The 10817-nt window shown below is 35.9% G+C and overlaps 1 protein-coding gene across 1 annotated transcript; it reads left to right on the forward strand.

Moving 5' to 3' along the window:
- The first annotated feature begins 531 nt into the window (after nt 1-531).
- LOC125655441 (deoxyribonuclease-1-like) lies at nt 532-9651 on the forward strand. The gene is made up of 9 exons (XM_048885725.2): nt 532-564; nt 2153-2327; nt 4620-4708; nt 5216-5293; nt 5557-5675; nt 6534-6643; nt 7081-7235; nt 7940-8036; nt 9554-9651. The coding sequence occupies exons 2-9, from the start codon at nt 2154-2156 to the stop codon at nt 9602-9604; spliced, it is 873 nt and encodes a 290-aa protein (XP_048741682.2). The 5' UTR covers nt 532-564; nt 2153; the 3' UTR covers nt 9605-9651.
- Nucleotides 9652-10817: the final 1166 nt, after the last annotated feature.

Below are 10817 nucleotides of genomic sequence, written 5' to 3' on the forward strand. Positions count from 1 at the left end.
TAATTACATCTTATACTAATATTCTCAATTAAACAATTTTTTTCCACAATTCTAGAGTATTAGATAGACTTTTATAGGTGCACCTATACCTAACACAGTACAGTTTTGGCTTTACAATAACATATATGGTAAGGCCAATTTCACAAAAAAATGAGCTAAACTTAGTTTCACAGTTACGGTCCGTAAACTATAGTTTACAGTCGATAAACCTAGTTAAACTGTGAAACTATTTTTAGCTCATTTTTGTGAATTTGGCGTGCCATAAACATTTGTGTATATATTCTCTTTTCATTTGAGAGAGAGAGAGAGAGAGAGAGAGAGAGAGAGAGAGAGAGAGAGATTCATCCCCCAAAAATGGTTACTCTAGTATAATTCCTGACCCCCGAATTACTTGTGTATTTGATATTGATTTACGATGGTACACATTGGGGTGATATTGGAGTCAGCCTAACCGTAAATTTTATGATTTTATGTTTTGAGAATCTGCCATATGACGAGCCTTAAGATGTTATAAATCGCTTGGCTAATCACGAAGTCACGATCGAACAGAAGAGACCGCATCAAGTAAGTAACTAAAATCTAAATTAAAAGCAGAACGTATAATCCGAAAATTGAAAAAAAAAAAAAAATTCTCTCTCACACTTTTACATATGTGAGATTTTTTTTTTTACATGTAAATATACGGAGTATTAACGTTTGACTTGTAACTGTGTTTTTGATTATTAAATTAAACGTTATACAGTAATAAACTGAAATCTATTAATTTTTGGCAACGTTATTGTTGTAAAGTGTATAGTTCAGCTGACAGAAAACTTCAAATGTCAAATTTCTTGATAAGTAGCACTAGGAAAGTAACACAACGTTAAAATATGGTGACTCTATCAATCACAGCATGTCGAAATGATGACACGACATCAAGAATACATAAATAATTTATTCTTATAGAGTGAATGCATACACTCGTGTCATGCATGTAAATGTGTGGAGTAAGTATTCATTAGGAAGGAGAAATAACCCTCTCTATTAATGTTCTTTTAGTTTGTAGTTGTCAAGTAAGAAAAACATGCTGAAATATATATCTATATATATTTGTATATATTTGTATTCACCTGAGGATGAACGTTAAAATCCAGAAAGCGCTAGTGATTTGAATATACCTTGAAACTGCAATGTTCAATTCAAATGTTTTTTTTAATACTATAGGGCTCTAAATTTGTAATTAGAAAAATAAGAAATAAAGTAGTATCAAATTACAAAAGTACTTTTCTATCTTTTTTCTGTTTCATATGAGCTTGAAATTCTATATGCGTGATAAATAATGCTTTTGATTAGATATACACACTGGGTGATACACGTGGATTATGCAGTTACAGACTATCATCTTTCTACTAAATTGCACCGCGGTTGGTTAAGATTTTAAAAAATGTGACAATTTTGATGGCGATTATCGTGATTATCTACAATTAACCTTCCCCATACGGAATTGCATTAATTGATACAGGAATCGGTATCCCTAAGGTTCTCGGTATCATGGAATTGCGAGACGAAGATTCGCGGTTCAAATGCAGTTTAATATTAGTTTGTTCCTCATTCTATTTCTCTGATTAAAAAAAAGTTTATGCTAGAAAACTTGCTCACGTATGGGGGCTGAGGTTGCTGATTTGCGTCATTTTACAATTTGTCATCTTTTCATTATTTCAAGACGAAAATACGACAAGACGAAAACACGACATTTAACGACTATTCATCCCAAAATAACGAAAAGACGACAAAACGAAAAGCAGAAAAGACGACAAATAGAGGTAAAAAGACAACAAAGAAAACCCACAAACTAGCGACCTATTTTGTCGTCTTTTCGATCCTGAAAGTAAATGATAATAATTGAAAAAAATAAATAAAAAAGACAGTGTCGTCACGGCGTCCTTTTTCACACAGACAATACGTCATGAATCGATAGCATATGCAATATAAACTTTTTGAATAAAACATGTCTTATCGAATCAAAATGATACTCATATAAACGCATGTAGTAATATCTAAATCTTAATTCAAATACAGAAATTTACCTTTATGTACTGATAATAAATACGTACATGTAGTAATAGAGTTAACGCTAAAAAACCGTAATGCGTTTTCTACAATAACAATTTAGAATGAAGACTTTCGTGCTGCTCGCTATGATGGCCCTGGCCAGCGTGGCGTATTCTGCCTCCGTATCTAGGGGGTCCTCAAAAGCCTCACGTGACCTTCTGATCTGCGCCTTCAACATCAAGACCTTCGGGAAATCCAAAATGGCTGACGAAGAGTTGGCAGAATATATCAAACAGGTAAAGAGTGCTTATTTAAACGGTTCCTACCAGTTTGTACTTTACATGTACATGTATTTGTCTCGGGAGAAATTTATCACTAGGTTTCTGATGAGCGTGTGTTTCCCTAGGTTACCGTCTCCCTGTATACATGTACTAGTGACTTCAGACAACTCAGGAGTCTGCATTATCTCAATTATCCTCCTGTTAATTATTAACTCATCATCAGGTTTTCTATAAGTTTTTAAAATTCTTCGTGCCAAATGTATGAAACGGCAAAAGATTGAACGGTGATTGCTAATCCGCCATATGCTTATAATCTCCGATTGTTCAGCAATTTTAAATTTTGATTGCGATCCTTCAGATGATGTGGTCGCCGACCTGTTGTCGAAAACCCCCAAAACAAAAACCCCTTGAGAAGACATTTTTACCGTTCAATCTGAATATCCCTGTTTTAAATTGACCCCGTTACATTTTGTTTGTAATTCCATACACTGTAGACGTATTTAAATTTCACGGAGTCATAATTTCGCGAATATTTAGTTTTGGTTTGGTCAACGGATATGAAATGTTGCTGAGTTGCATATGGTTTACATGAATATAGCTTGTATTTGTATCATGGCCGTGGTGTTTTTCCTTTTATAAAAAGTGTACAATAACTGGAGATACACTAGTGGGCGGAACCATCATTTGCATATTTTTTTTAAAAAACTGTGCTGGGTAAATAAATCATTGAACACCACCTGACAATTTCAACACATGGTGGAGTTTAAATTAGAATTCACTAGATCTAGGCTCGCGGCCGTGTCGATATCCATGTTATCAGCTCCCAGTTTAATTTCACGAAATGTGTGATCCTCACATGCTTGTGAGAAAATCCTCATGGTCATCATTGAATAAAAACTGTAAATCCAAATCGTGTAAATCGTGTGATCATAGTTGAGGTGCTCTGATCAGACACATTCTGCATATCCGCTCTCATCAACTACCGGGCGATAAGTGTGCGATGAGCTTGCATGGCGGGAAGAGGAAAATACCCAAGCGATCACCTGACAAAAACTTTACTTTTCATTGGGGTACTTAAAAAAACCATGCAATAACCACTGGTCGTATAAATATACAATAACTATTACATGAAGTTCGCAGGTATGAAATTACGCGTAATTTAGGTAACCGCGGAGTTAGCGGAAATAAGAACCGCGCAGACTGTAGTGATGGGAATCGGCGAGAATTTCATAATCGATTATTGGTTTACTGTAACTAACTAATTATCGATTATAATCGGACATAGAGAAATTCTATGATAAAGTCATTTATCTACTGAAAAAGTGTAAGTAAATATTTTCTATATTTGTATTTGTTGTTTCTATTGCTGAGAGAGGGTAAATGAATATTTTCTGTGTGCATTTGTTATTCTTCTACTATCTTAGTATCCTTTAATTACATATATAAAAGTCAATAGGATTTTTAGAAGGGTTTACGCGCCAAACATGAATATCGTTTGCTTCGGTTATAAATTATTAATATCTCTGTATATCAAAGTTCCATGTCATTAATTTACGGTAATCCGGCATACATGTAATTAAAATTCAGCAAAGAAAAAAAGACAAGGAAAGAACATTTTATCAACAAACAAAAACCAAATCAGATCGAAAACACGTTACGCACGTGCAGATTGAGTAACAGTAACCTTCGAAAGCGATTTAATCTACGTAATTCACACATGTCTTTACTCGCATCAAGAATCTCTTTGATGGATGGTCACATCGTTTATATGCCTGAATCAAAGTACGTCTATCTGACCATGCAGACATACGTTATTCCCCGGGTATGAATACTTTCGCTTTCATGTGCGCCGCCATTACGGTAAATTAGGTTAATAAATAGGCCACGGCAGAAATATTCGTGAAAAACTATAGCCGTTGAGAAAACAAAATCTAAAAACCGATTAATTTGAATAAAATTTTCATAATCGAGCGCTTAGAATTTGACAACAATAGACTGATTTTCGATTATAATCGATGATTGGAACATCACTATCGCAGAGTCAATGTCATTTAATCGTTTGTACCACCATGACATGATTTGATATTGCCATAGCCCTGCCATTCAATATACACGTCCTCTCGATCCATTGAAAGGTAAACTTCAAGAAGCCATTTTGATCGCCATTACAGATTGGCCCGTGCTATACCATACTATTCCATATGAAAGGTTAATGTCGTTGAACCCTTTTGGTAACATAAAAAAGACATGATCTAAATCTGAAAGGCTTTGCTGGATAATGCATCCTCATTTTCATTTTCCTTACAGATAGTTCTGCGTTATGACATCATACTGATTCAGGAAATCCGAGACGTTAGCGGAGAGGCGATCCAACAACTGTGGTCAATGGTTAACACGTGAGTAATTGCAGAGACTGGCATGACCTCTCTGTAGTCAATGGTTACATGTAACACGTGACTAATTGTAGAGACTGGAGTGACCTCTCTGTAGTCAATGGTTACATGTAACACGTGAATAATTGACCAATTTGCTTTACCAAAATTGATTCTTGTAATACAGGTTCTGACGGGGACTAAACTTGGCATACATTGTTTAAGTGTTAAACATTTAAATGATATCTTCAATGCTATTGATGCTAAAATGAATCTGAATGGATCTTTAGAAGATTATAGCCTGATGTCAAACTATAGAAAAAAGTTCAGTAAACTGGATAATTTGTTCTGGAGCCCAGCCTCATTGTCTCTTCATTACGACAATCATTTTGTTTCGACGGTACGAAATGTCAATGTACAAGAACAATTGCATACACGAAAACAGAATCATTGAATATAATCAGCATTGTAAAGAAATGTTCAAGCATGGTTTGGATTTATTTGTAAAAGGTTTATATCTTTTGTTTCCAGCACCATGCCTTACGGTATGACCATCAGTGAACGATTGGGTCGATCCTCATACAAAGAGCAATACGCATACTTCTACAGGTAATGACCGTGAATATTGACTGTCGATATTGACCGTGAATATTGACTGCAAGTATTGACCTATAGATCGAATCAAACAAGTCTTGTTTGGTTATTTTCATGTTGTAAAAAAGATCGCCACTAATTCTCTTTTCTTTTCTGTTAAATGGAGAACAATTCACTAAACGATTTTTACAAATGACTGATGTATTGCGTTGTATTATTTGTAAATTTATGATTGTAAATACATGTATATTGTAATTGTAAATTATCACTTTACATAGGTTGTCTAGCCTTCAATTAGTCGGAACCCATCAATATGACGACGGACCCGATGACTACAGTGACGATTTTGAGAGGGAACCATACAGTGTTCTTTTTCAACCTATAGGCGGATCCGCAGGTAATCAAGAAGTCAAGAATAAACCCTGAGATAGGTTTAGCATACATGTTAACCATAACAATATATTATCTATCAAGTGAAAGTAGGGGTGATTAAATGATATATATCATATGTCTTGTGTAAGTTTGAAATATCAAGTATTGTTGTGAATTACTTGATATCTATCACATATAAAGAGCCCACTAAGTGCAGTAACTATACAAGTCGCTCAACATAAGCTGAGTTGTATGGATGAAACGCGAAGATAACGAACAGTGATCAATCTCGTAACTTCTATAAGCAATACAAAATAGGGAGTTGGAAAAACACGGACCCCTGAATATCTCATAGCGATCAGGTGTCAAGGAGGAGTAAGCATCCCCTGTCGACCTGTCACACTCGCCTCGAGCCCTATATCTTGATCATGTAAATGGAGTTATCCGTATTCAAAATCAGTGTGCCAAGAACGACATAACAATCGGTATGAAACACGTCAGACAGCATTTGACCCAATGATAGAGTGTATTGGCAAGCTAGATTGTTATAACGACTATAGATTTTGCGAAATGATCTGTAGAGGTCTGGTCTGGTCTGGTACTAGGATACAACTAACTTTCCCGGGGTTCTTGATCAGCTTATTAGTATCGGGAATGTCGAACCCGATCTTAATAACATAGAATATTATTATAGTATACACGTTGTCTTAAAAATTCTGAAAATTTGAATATCTCCTCAGTACATGTATTGAAAAGTTCCTATATAAATATACTTCCCAATTGCATGTATATTACGTCTATTGTTAAAATTCAGAAGTAATGAATTTTAGAACCTTTTTCTTGAGGCTAATTCATCTTCAATAAACAGTTTGGATTTTGTAAGGGGATGCTTTCGTGGTTACGGGAATCCACGCCAAACCTGCTGATGCTGTGGCTGAGATCGGTTTTCTGGAAAATGTATACTATGATGTCTACAACCACTGGAGAATATCGGTATTACTTCCTAATTGATGTATATTTGATACACGTAAATTCTACTCTTACAACGTCCAGTGTTAATCATATTTTTGTCTTTTTTGAAGCAATCATACTTTTTATACATATAAATATTAGCATGAATCACATATTTTTCTATTTCATAAAGATACATTTTAACAACACTTAGTTTTCAATATCCTGCAGATTTGTCAACTACAGTAAAGGTTCAACTACAACGTACAGAAAAATTAATCAAATCCTTGTGTTAGATATATTCTATAGGATTTACTAACAGTCTGACATGATGTTGATTTCAACACTGAGTGAGCACGATTCAATGTGTCTGTGTTCTAAACAATTTCTTATAGTTTGAATTGTTTCCCATAGTCAATATTTACATATGTGAGTTTAATAATTTGATAGTGTCTACGACTTTGTGATTTATTCGCCAGAATGTGGTTGTGATGGGGGATTTCAATGCTGATTGCTCCTATGCTTCGGAGGCAAAACTGTCCGGTAAAACGTTCTATTCCGACCCTAAATTTCACTGGTTAATCGATTGGGACGCTGACACCACCACCTCCTCCACAGACTGCGCTTACGACAGGTTAGTCTAGTTTACGACAGGCCAGTCTAGTTTACGGCAGGTCGGTCTAGTTTACGACAGGTTAGTCTAGTTAACGACAGGTTAGTCTAGTTTACGACAGATCGGTCTAGTTTACGGAAGGTTTGCTTAGTTTACGACAGGGCAGTCTAGTTTATGGCAGTTTAGCATAGTTTAGTTTTGACAGGTCAGTTTAGTTGATGACAGGTCGGTATAGTTTCCGGCAGGTCAGTCTAGTTTACGACAGATCGGTTTGGTTTATGGCAAACCAGTCTAGCTTACGACAGGTCAGCCTAATTCACTACAGGTTGGCATAGGTTACGACAGGTCGGTCTGGTTTACGGCAGACCGGTATAGTTTTCGACAGGTCGGTCTAATTTAGTTTAAGAAAGTTCAATCTATCTTAGGACAAGACAGCCTTGTTCATTTCTGTACTATATGTCATGGAAATAGATAAATTGCATATTGCTGGTACATACACATCATTTCAAAGCAAGTCTTAACGTAGCTTTGACTTAACAATATGTAATCCTTCAATGGACACATATGCCTGTATACTTGATATAAGTATTTAAGATTAAGTTCTCTAGTACAGCGGTCCAGTATGAAGAGAGAATATCAGAATTAAGAAATTCATTTAAATTCCTGTGGAGTTGTTTTATATAAACATGTATATATATACATACCTTATGAATACAATGTTTTAGAATCGTGGTGACCGGAAGCAGAATGGTGGCGTCTGTAATCCCTTCCACTGCCGATGTTTTCCGATTTGATTTAGCATTAAATCTCAATTATGATCGGGTAAGTATTCATAACGAATGTAACTTCAACCCAGGGATTTTCGCGAATCTATATCATTCAGATATATTGGTATTGGACATAGACTTTGCTTTGTTTGCCTTGGAACACCAACACCTTTTGTAAGTCTTCAAATGTTAAAAAAAACCCCAAGAAACAGTGTACGATAATGTTACATGCAGGTGATCATGAAAAAGTGAAGATTACGAACAATGATCAATGAAAGGTGAAGATAACGAACAGCGATCAATCTCATAATTCCTATAAGCAATACAAAATAGATAGTTGGGCAAACACGGACCCCTGGACACACCAGTGGGATCAGGTGCCTAGGAAAAGTAAGCATCCCCTGTCGACCGGTCACACCCGCCGTGAGCCCTTTATCTTGATCAGGTAAACGGAGTTATCCGTAGTCAAAATCAGTGTTCCAAGAACGGCCTAACAATCGATATGAAAAACGTCAGACAGCATTTGACCCAATCATAGAGTGTATTGGCAAACTAGATCATTATAACGACCATAGAATTTCCGAATGATTACTTTAATCGAGACTGTTGAAACCTCTGCACCTTCAACTTGTTTGTCAGTAGCTTGTCTTTCGATTTAAAAAAAAACAACTGACCATACGAAGAACAAGCTCTTGCGTATCAAATCAGTTGAGAGGTATAAACACCATATGCAGGTGATAATGGAATTTTGCTACATAAATGTGGGAAGTTGACGATGGAGGAGCTGAAATCATCCTGTTTGTCATACAGTTGAGTTGTCAGTTTGCCGTTAATGTCTACTTTCAATGAAATATCTAAGTATGAAGCAGAAGTGGACGACTCTGTGGTGTATTTTATTTCGAGCTCATAGGGATATTTCAAATCGACATATGAATGAAAGTTATTGTTAATAGACAAAACGTCGTCGATATATCTACATGTCGAATTGAAGTCCACACCAAGAAATTTTCTCATGAATTCTCTAAAGAATAGAAAACTGTTTTTGAGGAAAATTAGAAAATTCAATATACCGACAAAATGGCAGCTTGATATTTTCCATAAGGTTGTAACACCTATATTTTTCACATGGCTGTGATAGATGAGGTTTTTAACAGGGAACACCGGCCCTGGAGGAATAAGCATCCCCTGTTGTCTGGTCACACCCACTGTGAACCCTCAATCTTGATTAGGTAAACGGAGGTAACAATGGGATAATAAAAATCCGGCCTAACAATTGGTATGAAATGTGTCATATTGTACTCTACCTTATGGCAGATTGTAATTTATAACGACCATATAATTTGAGAAATGCTGACAGACAAAGAAGCAGTTGTTATCCAGACGCGTGTGGGGAGCATAAACAAACGTCTGTATGATCGAGACTATTGCTCATGGTGTTTTTACTATCATAACAATGGTATATGTTGATTACAAAACCTGTATGGAATTCCACCAATAAACCGATAATGATCTTTGCTTGTTTTAAGAGGCGTTTCTCTGTTTGAAAAATACAATATCATGTTTGTTTTACAGGCTTACGATCTAAGTGACCACTACCCAGTGGAGGTCAGACTGAGCTGGTAAATCACACAACCCACACTGGCAACCAATAAACGTATTTCAAATTGCAATCTTGTTCTGGCTCAACTCATCACAAATGTACATTTCCTTATTTTGCAATTCCCGTGGACATCCATGTTAGAACAGTATTCCTTGCTTGTTGTAAGAGGCAACTAAATGAGGTGATCCTTCGGATACGACCACAAAATCGAGGTCCCGTGTCATAGCAGGTGTGGTGCTATAAAGATCCCTCCCTGCTTAAAAGCCGTAAGCGCAGATCATAGGCCTAAATTTTGCCAATCTAATTAAAATCAGACTTCTTAGATCCGCGCCGCATATTCTGCTTAAGATTAATGTAGTGATTGTGAACGTATCTTAGGATCTGATTTTAATTAGATTCATTTTTTTGCGGCCCTTTACCTGCATTGGTGACGTCTCCGTATGAGTGTAAGATGCTCAAGAGGGACGTTAAATGATATTTAACCTCTAATCAATTTTGTGTTTGTAAAGAGATAATATGGATTGAAATTTTATAGGAAGAATTATAATTAATAAAGACAGACTGAGGTTTCGACGCATACGATCTAACGATATGCAAAAGAAATTGATCTCTTGATATTCCAAGTCACGTGATACATGTAACTATATGATACAGCCGTAGTTGTGATAACTCCACTATTACTTAAAATTAATGTTATATAATTGTTCGTTAGATAGGATGATACAGCATTATTAAACACACAAGAGAAAACCCACATATAACTATGTACGCAAGATTACATGTACCTGTAAATTTAATATGAGGTACCACACACTTGTCAATGCAGTTTGATTCTGCATCAGTTTCACCATGGAGACCATCTCGTGACTATTGTGTATTTACAAAAGAAAGGTACAAGTACACTGTAATTTCTAGGTGTTGTGTGTGAAACAAATGATGGTTTTATAGGTCTTCAAAAAACCTCCCATGGCTGCCTTCATATGTCCGAGAAATCTGAAAGACATGGTGGTGCGAATTTTTACAACAGTGGTCAACGATTGGCTCTATTGAAATGATTATACGCTTAAAACGTTGTGGAGCTGAAGGCTCTTGCTTATACTGTTGGAAAGGTATTGAATACAGCTATTCAAGAGTATCAGCGTTATTGCGCTGTGGTACAATACACATTACATATTGAACAACTCTCGTGTAGTGCTTTTTTATATTCTTGTTTATTTGATCTCGTATCTACTATTA

The sequence above is a fragment of the Ostrea edulis genome, chromosome 7 (genome assembly GCF_947568905.1).
Source record: "Ostrea edulis chromosome 7, xbOstEdul1.1, whole genome shotgun sequence".
NCBI lineage: Eukaryota > Metazoa > Mollusca > Bivalvia > Ostreida > Ostreidae > Ostrea > Ostrea edulis.